The sequence below is a fragment of the Pseudonaja textilis genome, chromosome 3 (assembly GCF_049901715.1).
Source record: "Pseudonaja textilis isolate UNSWEBS1 chromosome 3, rPseTex1.2, whole genome shotgun sequence".
In the NCBI taxonomy this organism is placed as follows: domain Eukaryota; kingdom Metazoa; phylum Chordata; class Lepidosauria; order Squamata; family Elapidae; genus Pseudonaja; species Pseudonaja textilis.
In genome coordinates this window covers 6252062-6267342 of record NC_141992.1, presented here as the reverse complement: position 1 = coordinate 6267342, position 15281 = coordinate 6252062, and the positions used below count along the sequence as shown (strand labels likewise).

The following is a 15281-nucleotide window of genomic DNA, read 5'->3' as shown; positions in this document are numbered from 1 at the left end:
AGTCGTACCTCGAGGACTGCCTGTAAAATCATTAGGCTGTACAAACACAGCCGCTCCCATGATCAGGGGGAAAAAAAACAAACAACCGAAAGCAAACCGTGCATTAAAGTGTTGAAATGTGGGTGGAGAGGCAATAAATGCGATTAATGAACAGGTGGACGCATGTCTCGCCAACCTGTCAGTCTGGTTCTTTGTATCTACTTCCCCTCGTCTGCCCTCACCTTTCTCCTAAAATCTACAAACCCGTACGCGACCCACATGGGTGAAAATTTACAAGGGAGGAAATGCAGAATGAAAGTAGGTGAGTGTAAAGAGTGGTTTATTTCCTTCCATTCCTCTGTTGGATTTCTATCCTCCCACTGAGACCATGTGATCCTCAACTTACAACCCATTCGTTTAGCGATGTTCGAAATTACAACGGCCCTGAGAAGAGTGACCCTGTGACTTTTTTTTTTACACTTACAATTGTTGCAGCACCCCCGCGGTCACGCGGTCAAAATTTGGATGCTCTTGGCAAACTGGCATGTATTTATGACGGTTGCCATGTCCTGGGGTCATGGGATCCCCTTTTGACAAGCAAAAGCCAGATGGACTTAAAAGCTGTGTCGCTAACTTAACAACTGCAGTGAATCAACAGTTGTGGCCACAAAGGTCATAAAACTGGGGCGAAACTCACTTAACAACTCTTTTGCGCAGCAACAGAAATGTTGGGCTCATTTATGGTTGTAAGTCGAGGGCTACTTCTACTTACAATCCAAGGCAGTGCTGAAATGCTACCGGTTTGACCCGGTTCAGCCGAACCAGTAGAAAAAAAAAATCCGATGATCAGCTGAGAGGATAAAAGAGAGAAAAGCCGAGGATCAGCCCTTCCACTCGCCCCTTTGTTATCCTCTTGTAGACAGCTGGTCATTTGGATTCTTAGAAATTGGCAGCAGAATTTCTATTGCTAAGCCAGGCAGTTGTTAAGTGAGTAGCTGTTGTGGTTAGCCGGCAGCGGATGTGGACGGCTGAGGAGAGCGAGGAGTCAGATGAGGGTCCAGAACCATCAGGGAGTGGACTTCTGCCTTCAGAGATTGTGGGGGCTGGCAGCAGCGACGAGGAGGTTCCCAAGGAGCCTGTGCCGAATGCACATGCGCGCAGGGCTGCTCACAGGAAAGAGCAGCTGCAGCAGCACGGGCGACTCGGGAGTAAGGCTGCAAGGAATGGCCCCTCCTTCAAGAAGATAAAAGCCAGCTGTGAATCGGACGTTCTTTGCAGGAAGCAAAGATGTTTCGAAACTTGAGCTGCGTGGACATTGCAGTATCTTAGTTGGTATTTGAAGACTCTTGTGTTGTGAAATATTTTTAGGTAACCTTATCTGTTATTCTTGGCAGCCTCGCATAGTTTTGGCGAGGCTCGTGCTTATCAAAGTTAATTAGTTTGCAGCAGCCTTTTAACCAGGGATTCGTAAGAATCATTAAAAGGTTTCTCTTCCCTTTGGTTCATGTTTGTTTTATTGGAAAAGGGCTTGGGTCAGAACAGTAGCACACAATTTTATCATTATTGCTATGATTGTTAAGTGAATTGTTACAGTTGTTCAGTCAGCCGTGTGGTTGTTAAGTGAATCTAGCCTCCTCTATTGACTGCTTTTCAGAAGCCAGCTGAGAAAAAGCCCCAAATGGTAATCACTTAACCTTGGGATTCTGCAAACCATGGTAAATACATGCTGGTTTCCAAGCACCCGTATTTCAGTCATGTGACCACATGAGAATGCTATGATGGCCCTAAATTTGAGGACCAGTTCTAAGCCACTTTATTCTCTCCCATTGTAACTTCAGATGGCTACTAAACGAATGGTTATAAGTCAAGGACTACCTGTAAACAGGACAGAATTCCATGAGGCCATAAACCTGAGCAGACCAAATCCCAGCATACAAAAATTACCTGTGTAAATATGTTTAACTCATCAACCCGGATGGGGAGAAGAAAGAAAAGGTTGAAACTATTTCAAGTTGACCTCTGTGCTATGTGGAGGAGGCAGCCTGATTTCTCAAGATGATTTAGTAGATAGGTAGACTAGAATTCTTTTATTGGCTAAGTGTGATTGGACACACAAGGAAATTTGTCTTGGTGCATAAGCTCTCAGTGTACATAAAAGAAAAGACACATTCGTCAAGAATCAAGAATCATCAGGTACCATACTTAATGAGAGTCATAGAGTACAAGAATAGAATAGATTAGAATAGAATAGGAGAGGAGAGGAGAGGAGAGGAGAGGAGAGAGAGAGAGAGAGAGAGAGAGAGAAGAGAAGAGAGAAGAGAAGAGAAGAGAAGAGAAGAGAGAGAGAAGAGAAGAGAAGAGAGTAGAGTAGAGTGGAGTGGAGTGGAGTGGAGTGGAATGGAATGGAATGGAATGGAATAGAATAGAATAGAATAGAATAGAATAGAATAGAATAGAATAGAATAGAATAGAATAGAATAGAATAGAATTCTTTATTGGCCAAGTGTGATTGGACACACAAGGAATTTGTCTTGGTGCATAAGCTCTCTGTGTACATAAAAGAAAAGACACATTCGTTAAGAATCAAGAATCATCAGGTATCACACTTAATAAGAGTCATAGAGTACAACAAGAACAGAACAGAACAGAACAGAACAGAATAGAATAGAATAGAATAGAATAGAATAGAATTCTTTATTGGTCAAGTGTGATTGGACACACAAGGAATTTGTCTTCGTGCAAATGCTCTCAGGGTAGATAAAAGAAAAGATACATTCGTCAAGGGTCAAGAATCATAACATACAACACTTAATGATAGTCATAGAGTACAATAAGCAATCAAATCATACTAGGAAACAGTCAATATAAATTGTAAGGATACAAGCGACAGAGTTGCAGTCAGAATCACAAGTGGGAGGGGATGGGCAATAAAGAGTGATGAGAAGGTTAATAGTAATAGTAGTGCAGACTTCATAAAGAGTTGGACAGTGTTGAGGGAATTATTGGTTTAGCAGAGTGATGGCGTTCAGGAAAAAACTGTCCCTATGTCTAGTCGTTCTGGTGAGCAATGCTCTATAGCTTCGTTTTGAGGGTAGGTGTTGAAACGATTTGTGTCTGGGATGTGAGGGGTCTGTAGATATTTTCACAGCTCTCTTTTTGACTCGTGCAGTATGCAGGTCCTCACGGAAGGCAGGTGGGTAGCCGTTGTTTTTTCAGTAATGTGCAGGGTTTAGAAATTGAAGCTTTTTAGCCCACAAGTAGCCCACATCTCTGACATCCCCAAAGATTATGCTGTTGGAAACAGGCAGCTTCTGCTAGAATGAACACACCCACGAGGGGAACATCTCCCAAATTCAACCTCTATATTTATACTTTCCAGCTGAAGTCTGCCAAATATTCAGACATCCCTCTTTCTAGCCAGACTGGCTGACAATTACGGTGTTTTCAGTCCAACATGTCTACAGGTTTAAAACGGTTGCCACAAAGCAAAACCCGCAGTCTAAATACCCCCATTTTAACCACGCTCGTGCATAAAAACCTGGGCTTTGAACCAGCAGAGAAAGTTGGGTGGAGGAGAATTAATTCCCTTTTCTTAGAATAGCAAGTGAAGTTTGGGGTACCATCAGCAAGGTGGGGGGATATTAAACCTAGAATAGACTTAAGAGGGGACTCACAATCAGAATTTCAAAGGTTTTTGATTTCTACGGGCAAAATCTGGAAATCGTATGCAAGGAAGTTAAGCAGCAAAGTAACTATGATTATCGCTTAAGGTACTGCTGCCTTGAGTCTGTTGTTTCCTGCAGTTGCACTGCAGGGTTTTACAAGTGTGCAGAGGTACTTGTAAAAATCAGAACGGAGCTGGAAGGGACCTTGAAGGTCTTCTAGTCCAGCTCCCTGCTCAAGCAGATCTTCATAAAAGTGGCTGTCCAATCTCTTCTTAAAAGCCTCCAGGGATGAAGCACACACAACTTCTAGTGGTAAGCTGTTCCCCTGGTTAATTGTCCTCACTGTTAGGAAGTTTCTCCTTAATCTCAGGTTGCTTCTCTCCTTGATTAGTTTCCATTCGTTGCTTCTTGTCTTGTCCTCTGGTGCTTTGGAAAATAGGTTGACTCCCCTTCCTCTTTGTGGTAGCCCCTCAAATACTGGAACATACAGCCATTCATTGAGCAACTGCTCAAAGTTACAAATGCACTGAAACAAAGTCACTTATGACAGGTCCTCACACATATGGCTGTCGCACCACTCCCACGGTCACATGATTAAAATTCTGGTCCTTGGTAACCAGCATATATTTACCACCGTTGCAGCATCCTTGGGCCAGGTGTTACCTTCCTACCTGCTTTCTGACAAGCAAAGTCAAGGAGGAAAGCCAGATTCACTTAATGACTCTCATGCCCCTGTCGGAATCAGACTCGGAGGGGGAAGCTGAACAGCTGATAGGGAGCGGGAGTGTGGTTCTGTTGGCTGTGGAAGAAACTGGGGAAGGGCAAAATCCGGCTGGGCAGAGCAGGAGAGAGGCAGAACAAGGGAGAGGGAATTGAGAGGAAGACCCAGGCCCACCCCCTCTTCATCCTAGGGCACGCAGGGAGGAATGGAGAAGAGAAGAATGTGGATTGCATGGCTTACGGGGAAGGAAAGGGCCCCGATTCCCTTCATTAGTAGCAGCTGGAAACACAGTTTATAAAAAAAAGTCAAGCTGCGTGCAGCAGGTTGTTGGGAGCAAACGTGACTTTATCTTGTATTGTCGTGGCTTATCTGTGTTCCTGGCATCTTCCCAACTGTGTGAGTTTTGCTGTGCCTTCAATTCTGGAATTCTTGCTCCTGCCCTGCCAAACTAATTACTTCAGTTTGGCTTGGTTGGACTTTAAGTTACAGTTTGTGTTTACCCTGTTTTGGACTGAATTTTCTGCAGTCAAAGGCTGTTCCTGGGAGAGTTTTTTCTCCAGCCAGAAGGTAACCTGGACTTTGGGGGCAAAGTTGGAGATAATAAAGGGACTCTACTTGATTATCTGACTGTGTTGCCTTTGTGCCACACCCCGGGTCATCACAATGACCATCTGATTCACTTAACAACTGCGGGGATTTGCTTAACAGACGTGGCAACAACAACAAAAGGTTTGTAAAAAAGGGCGTGACTTCCTTAAAAACCACCTTCTTCTTCTTCTTCTTCTTCTTTTTCTTCAGCGTTTGTCTCGCGCTCGGGCGAGGTCCGCTAATGTCCTTGAGTACTGCTTCCACACCTCTCTGTCTGCCACGTGTGTCGGGTCTGCCTTCGCGATCTCTAGATCGGCCTTGATCGTGTCCATCCAGCGTTGTTTAGGTCTACCACGCGTCTCGCTCCTCCGACAGTCACCTTCATTACAGATTTGATGATGGATTCTTCCTTGGCGCGCTCACGTGGCCAAACCATCGTAGCCGGGACTGCCTCATGACCGTGGGGATGGGCACGACGTTGAACCGTCTACGCACTTCTTCGTTCCTGACGCGATCGAGTAGGGTGAGGCCTACCGACCATCGGAGCATTCGCATCTCCATTATCTGGAGTCTGCTTTCGACTTCTTTGGTTGTCGGCCAGCACTCTGCGCCGTATATGGCCACGGGCGCACCACAGAGTTATAGATTTTCGCCTTCAGGCGCATCGGCATCTTCTTGTCACAGAGGACGCCCGTGACGGACTTCCATTTGCCCCACGCTGCATTGATCCTGGCTGCCACCTCAGTTTGTAGTAGGCCTTCTTCCCCAAGAGTAGTTCCCAGGTACTTGAAGGTGGAGGCGCGCGTAGCTCCTGCCCATTCACGTGGATGGAGCCTGTCATTTCATTGTCAGTGGTCAGGTATTCGGACTTCTTTAGGTTCAGCCGAGCCCGAACTGCTTGAGGCGGTCGTGCCACTGTTGGACTCGGTGCTCTAGTTCAGCCTTGCACAGGTTGGCCAGGAACACATCATCGGCGTAGAGCAGCGTCCATGGGGCGGGCGTGTACAGGTCGTGTGTAATTGTGTCCATCACCAGAATGAACAGCAGTGGTGAGAGAGCAGAGCCCTGGTGTACGCCGACGGTAATATTAAACTCCTCTGATATCCCAGCTGCCGCTTTTACACGGCTTTTGTGACATCTGTATAGGAGTTGGACCCATTGTACGAGCAGCTCAGGCACGCCGTGGTCTCGCAGTGCGTACCAGATGAGATCGTGCGGGACTCGGTCGAAGGCCTTTTCCAAGTCTAGGAAGGCGGTGTGGAGCGGGATTTTCTTCTCTCTGTGAGCCTCCATCAGCATCCGCACACCGAAGATGGCGTCGGTGGTGCCGCAGTTCTTGATGAATCCAGCCTGGTTGACGCTGATGTCGACGGTGTCCCGAATGCGCTTATCAAGGACGCGTTCAAAGATCTTCATAGTGTGTGACAGTAACCTGACCGGTCTGTAGTTGGAGCAGTCCGCTGGGCTGCCCTTTCCCTTCCAGATCGGAACAGTGGTGCTGCGGTACCAGTCGTGTGGCACTTTTCCCGTGGAGACGATGTTGTTGAACAGCTCGCACAGCCACAATGCCGAGCCCGGTAGTGCCTAAAACCACCTTGACAATGGAAATTCTGATCCCAATTGTGTTCATAAATCAAGGTCTACCTGTAAGTATAATGTGTGAATTGTAATCCTCCTGAACTTCCCTACTAAGTCTACCAACTCCTTGCTGAACCATGTAATTCTACTGATAAACTGGAGTGGGAAAGAAATCGCACTTCAAAGTTTTGGGGTTTCTAACAGCATTAGGATTTCTCCTGTGTTGTCATCAACATACCAGAAAACAATTTCTAATCCTTGGCAATCTGAAGTTCACACATCTTCGAGCTGACATTATGAAACCCTGCCGTAGAGTAATAGGTAGAAAAATACCTGTTTGAACAGGAGAGAATGGGTGGGAGGAGCCAAGACAGCTACTCAGCAACTTGGTCGGGTTAAAGAGAAGAAATAAAATACAGAGAAGGTAAACTTCACCAACCCAAATCACCAACTAGGACAGAAAGAACAACAAAGGTAGAAAGCGGGTATTTTGCCTGAGACAAGTGGTAATATTTACAGGAGGCCTGCCCAAGGCTGCTGCTTCTATTTCCCAGAGGCGATTTGAAGCATGTCGAGACATGAACGTAGCCCCAGCTTGGGATGGCTTAAAGCAGCTGCATGTTATTTATTTATTTACCCTTTTTTTATATAAATTTACGTACTTATTACTTCCTATGTATCCCGCCTTTATTTATTTATTTATTTAGAAAATTGAGATTGCTCCCTTATTCGCACAGGGTGACTCAAGGCAGCTTACAGGAATGTAAAAACATCACAGATTAAAAAATAAATAAAACGAATAGAAGAAAACAATCAATTAACAAATGAATAAAATATAATATTTTTTTAAAAAAAGAACCAGGTCTTCAGCTGCGTGCTTGCCCTCACTCACATGGCAGCATCTAGAGGGCAATGCGCACAGGGTCCCCCGCCCTCTGCGCATGCGTGCACACACCCCCCCGCTGCCCTTTTACCTGCACTGTGCCTCCCAGTTGATTTTCGGCCGGTTTGAGGCCTTTTTCAGCCTGCCAGAGGCTTGAGGGAAGCCTCTGTAGGCTTTGCAAGTTGAAAAATAGGCCCATTTCATCACTTCCTGTATTTCCGGAAATACCGGAAGTGACGAAACGGGCCTATTTTTCGGCCTGCAAATCTTGCAGAGGCTTCCCTCAAGCCTCTGGCAGGCCAAAAAAGGCCTCAAACCACCCGAAAATCAACTGGGAGGCACGCACATGTGCACTGAGGTGAATTTGCCTGGGGCTTGCATGCCCGCACAAATGGCTCTGCGTGCCACCTGTGGCACACGTGCTACAGGTTTGCCATCACGGCCCTAGGAAATGGGACCCACAACATTCCTTGCCTCCCCGCTCTGGTGGGTCAAGTAGATGTGACCAGCAAGAGAGGGTCCCTCAGATAACCTTATTATTTTTACAAATAATTCAAGACAGCAAACATACCTACTATTCTCCTCCTTCCTTCTCTTTTCCCCACAACAGCAACCCTGTGAGGTGGGCTGGGCTGAGAGAGAATGTCTAGCCCAAACTCTCCCCCCCACCCAAAGCTGGCTTTCATGCCTAAGGGAGGATTTGAACTCATGGTCTCCCAGTTTCTAGTGCGATACCTGAAATAACTAGACCAGACTGGGTTTTCCTAAGATCCTGGGGCAGCAGCAGAGGAAATCCGGGGAACGGATTGGGCTCCGTTGTGCAAAAAAGGGGTTTGACATTTGAAGCACCTTGCAAACCTTAATTCCAGGGACACCCACAAAAACCCGCCCCTTGGAGAAATTCTAAGCCTGATATATCTATGGCGATTCTCAGTCATCCAGGTCGTCCCAAAGGTGCTTCTTGGGTGAGAGAGCTGAAGAAGCTTCTTGGATGAGAAGTGAAACATCTTCAAAGAAAAACCAGAAAGTTCAGTTTCCTCTTGAAAAAAGCACCTTTGGGTCTAAGAATAGAATAGAATAGAATAGAGTAGAGTAGAGTAGAATAGAATAGAATAGAATAGAATACCTTTATTGTCATTTCACTCCATGAGTACAATGAAATTTGAAAGCTACTCCAGCCCCAAACACCATACAACACACTACAGAGTATTTAAAAATTAAAATAATAATAATAATAATAATAATAATAATAATAATAATAATAATAATAATAGGGCTAAATCACAAATGCACTGCTTGATTCAAGACAATTACTGCCCTGGAAAAGAAACTGTTTCTCAATCTATTAGTCCTCCTTTTAAGACACCTGTAATGCCTCCCTGATGGTAACATGTCAAAATATGAGTGGTATCTATGCCTCTTATTAATATCAATCAGAATAGAGCTGGAAGGGACCTTGGAGGTCGTCTAGTCCAACCCCCCTGCTCAAGCAGGAGACCCTGTACCATCCCAGAGCAGTGGATGTCCAGAGCCTTCTTAAAAGCCCCCAGCATTCTCAACTTCTGGAGGCGAGCTGTTCCACTGGTTAATTGTCCTCACTCTTACCTTAATCCCAGGTTGCTTCTCTCCTTGATTAATTTCCATCCGTTGTTTCTTGTCCTGCCTTCTGGTGCTTTGGAAAATAAGTTCACCCCCTCTTCTTTCTCACAGCCCCACAAATATTGGAAGATTGCTATGTATTTAAACAAATTTCATTTGAAGTTCTATTTTGTCACCACTTTCTTTGACTTACACTAGAAAAAAAATGGCGGCATTACTGTATTCTACTGTGGGTTTTTTCTCATACGTGTTTCCATTCAAACAACCATTTTTCCCCTCATTCTGTTAAACTTTCTTCGTTAAAAATTGTCTAATTTTGATATTGGCATCACGAGGGAATACACCACATAAAAAGGGGTACAGTATAGAGGTAGTTGTCAACTTACAACTATAATTGAAGCCAAAATCTCCACTGCTCAGCAAGACAGTTGTTAAGTGAGTTTTGCCCCATTTTATGACCTTGCTAGCCACAGTTGTTAAGTGAATCACCAGAGTTGTTAAGTTAGTGTAATACAGTTGTTAAATGAATCTGGCTTCCCCACTGAGTTGTCAAAAGGTCACAAAAGTGATCGCATGATCTAGGGACTCTTCAACCGTCATAAATACGAATTGCCAAGCATCTGAATTTTGGTTACATGACCCTGTGGCTGTTGCAACAGTGAGAGAAATAGCCATGTCACTTTTTTCAATGCCTTTCTAACTTTGAACGGTCACTAAGAATGGTTGTAAGTTGAGAACTTACAAGTAGAAATATTTCAATTTTCTAGAATTGCTCAAACAGGAAATACAGTAGGCCAAGGTTATTTGTCTGTACTGATTACTTCATTTTATCAACCAAAAATGCATGAACCTAACCCAGCATAGTGACTAAACTTTAATATTTGCTTTAAGTTTACGTTCTGGTGTGAGCATTGCTGGCCAGGGAATTCTGGGAATTGAAGTCCATTAAAGAGGCCAAGGTTAAGAAACACCCCACTATAATGTCTATTTTGTTAACACTAGAGATCTCTGTATCTGAAGGTAGGTGGCAGCACCGAGTTCACCTTGGATATTCTTATAACCCTGGTTAGTATTTGAACAAGAGGCCACCTGGAAATCCCACCTGAAAAGTTAGAAATGAGGGGAGGCACTAGATAGGCACAGGAAAAGAAAGAAAAAGAGGAAACAATTAAAAAATGGGTGTAACATTGTGGGGGGGAATAACAATGTCTAGCCCTTTTCTTTGAACACACATGTATTTCTTTATAGCAGGCTTTTCCCTTATTGCCCTTCAGACATGTAGGACTTGAATTCCCAAGGCTGAGCTGGCTGGGGATTATGGGGTTCAGGATACCCAATTGCCCAGAGATAACATAACCCCACTGTGGAAGGTTTACTGGTATTTGTCAGAAATTGAGCGGGAGGCGGGGTTGGACTAGATCAGAGGTCACCAACTTTTTGGTGGGACCACCAAACTCATCATTTTAAATCCCGCGGACCAGAGACCCTGTGAAAATCCCCCCAAAAAAAGTCTGCAGGAAAATCCCCCACCCCGTTTTCCTACCCATCGATCATTCTTTATTTGGGATCGCAGGATACCGTCTCCAGCTCCGTTCTCAGGAGGAGAGAGGGAGAGGGAGAGAGAGACTTTTGGCTTCATGCAAGGAAAGCAGCAGAAGCAGCAGAAGTCTTTCTTTCTCTCCCACAAACTCTGCCAGAAATGAGTCTTGGTGAGTCAAAGCCTCTTGGTGCCTGAGGCCTTGCAGGGTCCCAAAGACTCATTTCTGGCAGAGTTTGGAGAAGAATAAAAAGACTTTTGCTGCTTTCCTTGCATGCAGCCAAAACCAGAAAAAGAACGAAGCTGAAAGAAGCAGCCTGGATTAATTGCTTTGAGGGTGATATTTCCCTTTTGTGGACCACCCAATGTTTCTCTCGGACCACCAGTGGTCATCCGGCCCACTGCTTAGCAACCACTGGACTAGATGACCTTCCAAGGTCCCTTCCAACTCTGATTATCTGTTATCTGGTGTGTCTCTCTCAGTGGGTTCACGAGGCAAAGGAACCCCGTCGGCTCCCTTCTCCTCACCCGGCCAAAGAAACCCTCAGCTGAGAAAGGGCGGATTCCCACGACCCTCGGAACCACGAACTCCCCATCCGGCCTAGCGCCTCGGCCGAAGCAGCCAGCGGACGCTTCATCTGCAGGCAGCGGGGCCGAGAGGGCCTTCCACGCGCCCCCACCTACCCACTTCCACCCCCGGCTGACCCATAGAACCACCCCAGGCCACTCAGCCCCGGCGCCTTGCGAGGACGAGCCGCCGAGAGCGATCCGGGCCGCTGGTCTCCCGGGACGGGGCGGCAGGGCGGAGAACGCGGGGCCCAGATGCGCGGAAAGCAGCCGGGCGAGGAAGAAGGGGAGAGCGCGGAGGCCCCGGGTGGGGTCCCGTCCCCGGGCAAATGGGGAGGCCTCTGCTCGGAACTACCGCGGGGAGGAAAAGCAGCGGTGGCGGCGGCGCGCGATCGCCCAGCCCTGGCCGCCTCCCTTTCCCCCCCTCTCAGTCCGCAGGTTGCAGGCCCGGCTCGGGATGTGGGGGGGACGGCGCTCTTTTTCCCCGGGCCGGGCACCGCCTCGGCGTCTCTCCGCTGGGAGCAGAGCCGCAAAGGGAGGCGGGTGTGCCCAGCCTGCGGGGTCCGGCCCTTTGTCCGCGGGAGAAGGCGGCGGCGGCGGCGGCAGTTCCGCACTCGGTATAGGGCGGGTAGGAGAGGCGGCGGCGGCGGCGGCGGCGGATGAGCCCTTGCCGGCCGCTGGGATGAGGCGGCGAGGGCCGAAACAAAGCCGAGGCTTCGGGTGACCTTGCGGGGAGGCGGAGGAACCTCTCCGGCGGGCTGGCTTAAAAGAGCCGGAGGCGGCGGAGGGGCGGCTGGCAGCCCCCGGCTCGGCTCCCTCGCTCCAAGCCCGCCCAACTCCGCCGAGGCGAGCGGCCGCCCGCCCCTCTCCTGCCCCGCCCCCTACGGACGTCTGGGGCGCCGGCCGGTCGTCGGAAAAGACAACCCGCCAGCCGCTGCCCCTGGACGCGCGTCCTCCGCCGGGTTCCGCTCCAGCCAGCCAGCCAGCCAGCCCATTTGCCCGGACGCGGACGGAGGCGATGCGCGCGGGCTAAGCATGAACTGCGGCGACGGAGGCAAGGAGATGGAGGGTAAGGAAGGGAGGCGTGTGCCGGAGGCTTGCCGGCTTGCTTGGCGGGGATTCGACCCGGGAAATCGCCCGCTCGCCCGGCCGCCTTAGGAAGAGAGGAGGGGGATCGCGCGTGGAACTGAGAGATATGGGGTGTGGGGGTGTGACGGCTTGAGGTCCCCGATCCGCGGCTGGGGCGATGGGTGTGTGTGTGTGTGTGTGTGTGTGTGTGTGTGTGTGTGTGTGTCTTGTGTGTGTGTGTGGAGAGGCATCCTTTGCCTTTGCGAACCGTCTGCCGAAGCGGCGGTGGTTTCGATAGGTCTGCAAGTTGCGGCGCGCATCTTAGGCGGTTCCAGCGTTGAGAGACGGAGGGAGGAGGCGGAACGCGACAAAAGGGAACGGAACAAAAGGCCGGGTGGGGAGGGGGTGCCAGGTGTGTATGTGTGTGCCTGTGTCTGTGTGTGTCTGTCTGTGTGTGAGAGCAGGAGGAGGATGAAGGAAGAGACCGCAGGGCTAGACTATTCCAACCCTAACCCGCGGGGTCCTCGGGACTCTCCTTCCCATGCTCCCCAACTTCCAGCCGGGCATCGGTGTGAAAGACCTATAACAAACCAGCCGATTTGGGGAGGGGGGGAAGGGCGTCCTTGGGAGTGGAAAGAGATCCGCCACTCCAGGGTGGAAAAACGGGCATTTGTGGAGACGCGGCAGGTGAAGCAGGTGTGGCGGTCGGGTTTTCCCCTTCGGTTCAGGTGGATGAGTGGAAAAGCCGAGATCTCGACGCCCCCTCCCCATATTGGATGGAAGACCCACACACTCGTTTCCCCCCTTCCTCCACTACCCCCCCCTTTTTTTTTTGCTCGGTCTTGACTTCTCTGGAGTTCGTATGCTCGCCTCTAAGCAGGGGAGAATTTGAAGGCAACGGGGCGTCCTATCACACCCTTTGTGGGGGGGAAAAAAGAGGCATGAATAAGAAAAGCCCCCCCCTCCCCCAGTTTACTGCGATCGTTTCAACGCCGTGCAAGGTGCATCTCAAACCGGTGCCCGATCCGGTTTCTCCGAAACGGGGAGCAGGATTGCCCCTGTCTAATTCAGCGGCAAGGATTAACAGGGAGAGGTTTCCGGTGGAGCGGCTGCTTTGCAAAACCGATGCTATTTTTTTATTTTTATTTTTTTTTTAACCAAAGGAGCGAACAAACGTGTGAAGGATTCCAGTGTAGTTGGAGTCGCTGACTGCCGTGAAGGTGACTGTCGTTTTAAGCAAGCCGCTTTGCAGATTTTCCTTAAAAGAGTTTTTCCCCTTCCTTTGATCCGGCGTCGAACCAACTTAACTCAAAAACAGGAGCTTGCCTTGCCAGACCCCTGGCGTGTAAAATCCAGCATGCTGAGAAATACTACCGCTTTCCCCAGGAAGGGAGGGAATAAGACTTGGGGATTGGAACGAGAGCGATCTTGCAAAAGAGAGGGGGGAGAGGGAGGGAGGGAGGGGGAAAGAGAGAGGGGGAGAAAAGGGGGAGAAAGAGAGGGAGAAAGAGAGAGGGAGAGGGAGGGAGAAAAGGGGGGAAGGGGTAAGAAAGAGAGGGAGTCAGAGAGGGGAAAGAGAGGGAAGGGGAAAGAGGGGGAGAAAAGGGGGAGAAAGGGGGAGAGAGGGGGAGAAAGAGAGGAGAAAGGGTGAGAAAAAGGGGAGAGGGGGAGAAAGAGGGAGAGGGAGAAAGAGAGGGAGAAAGGGGGAGAAAAGGAGGAGGGGGAGAGAGGGAGAAAAAGGGGAAAGGGGAGAAAGAGGGAGAAAGAGAGGAGAAAGAGGGAGAGGGAGAAAGTGGGGGAGAAAAAGGGGAGAGGGGGAGAAAGAGAGAGAGGAGAAAGAGAGAGGGGAGAAAGAGAGAGGGGAGAAAGGGAGAGGGAGAAAGGGGGAGAAAAAGGGGAGAGGGGGAGAGAAAGAGGGGGAGAGGGAGAAAAGGAGAGGGAGAAGGAGAAAGAGAGGGGGGGAGAAAAAGAGGGAGAAAGAGGAGAGAGAGAGAGGAATGTTATTTGGACGAGTAGGCAGCCTTCTTAAGTCTCTTGCTCCTAATCAGTTTCACAGCCCTGCCCAACTAATTCCAGTTAATTTCAACGGAATCAGTTGCCAAGAACCAGCACTGCAGCCTTAGCCCAAAACCGGGACCTGTTAAGTATATTTGCAGGGACTTAGATCCCACTCTAGCTGGAAAAGCTGCATTTTGAGCCATCCCAGGTGTCCAACCATAAACCTGCCCAAATCAGGTACGCTGGGAATGAAGACTCTAGAAAGAGGGCAGAGAAGAGCAACGAAGGTGATTAGGGGACTGGAGGCTAAAACATATAAAAAGAACTGGTGGCTGGAATTGGGTATGTCTAGTTTAATGAAAAGAAGGATAGCAGAATAGCAGTCTTCCAATATTTGAGGGGCTGCCACAGAGAGGAGGAGGGGGTCAAGCTATTCTCCAAAGCACCTGAAGGCAGGACAAGAAGCAACTGATGGAAACTAATCAAGGAGAGAAGCAACCTACAAAGGAGGAATTTCCTGACAATTGAGAACAATTCATCAGAGGAATGTCTTCCAGAAGCTGTGGATGCTTCATCACTGGAGGCTTTTAAGGAGAGATTGGACAACCATTTCTCTGAAATGGTATTAGATTTCCTACCTAAGCAGGGGGTTGGACTTGAAGACCTCCAAGGTCCCAGGGGGTTGGACTAGAAGACCTCCAAGGTCCCTTCCAACTCTGGTATTCTGTGTTCTGAATCTCCAGCTGATAACGGGGTAAAAACTGATGCATTAATAAATTCCTGCATTCAGTGCACTAGACTGAAACAACCTAAATGAGATTGGAATCTCATTCTCACCAAGGAGGGTTATATGCTGTCTATATATTTTTGGACTTGATGTAATCTTCAGGATATTCCACACCTAGTGGCTACGTTCACACATTTCGATAGGTTTTTGGAACAAACTGCTTTTCTGAATGTGCACAAATGTGCGTAAGAATGTGCATCCTGTTACGCAGGCTAAGGCACAGAAAAACCAACCACGGTTGACTGTGTCAAATCTCCTTAGCTTTTTGTTTGCCTGGTTCAGGATGGGCCAGTGCAGCTCAATCCAGAATT

General features: G+C 48.5%; 1 protein-coding gene across 1 annotated transcript in view; it reads left to right on the top strand.

Annotated features, from left to right (window-relative positions):
• Positions 1–11848: 11848 nt before the first annotated feature.
• SAMD10 (sterile alpha motif domain containing 10) overlaps positions 11849–15281 on the top strand; it is a 42150-nt gene continuing 38717 nt past the window's right edge. The window contains exon 1 of the mRNA XM_026697351.2: positions 11849–12186. Coding sequence (XP_026553136.1) covers positions 12153–12186 — 34 coding nt within the window. The 5' untranslated portion in view covers positions 11849–12152. The remainder of the gene's footprint in view (positions 12187–15281) is intronic.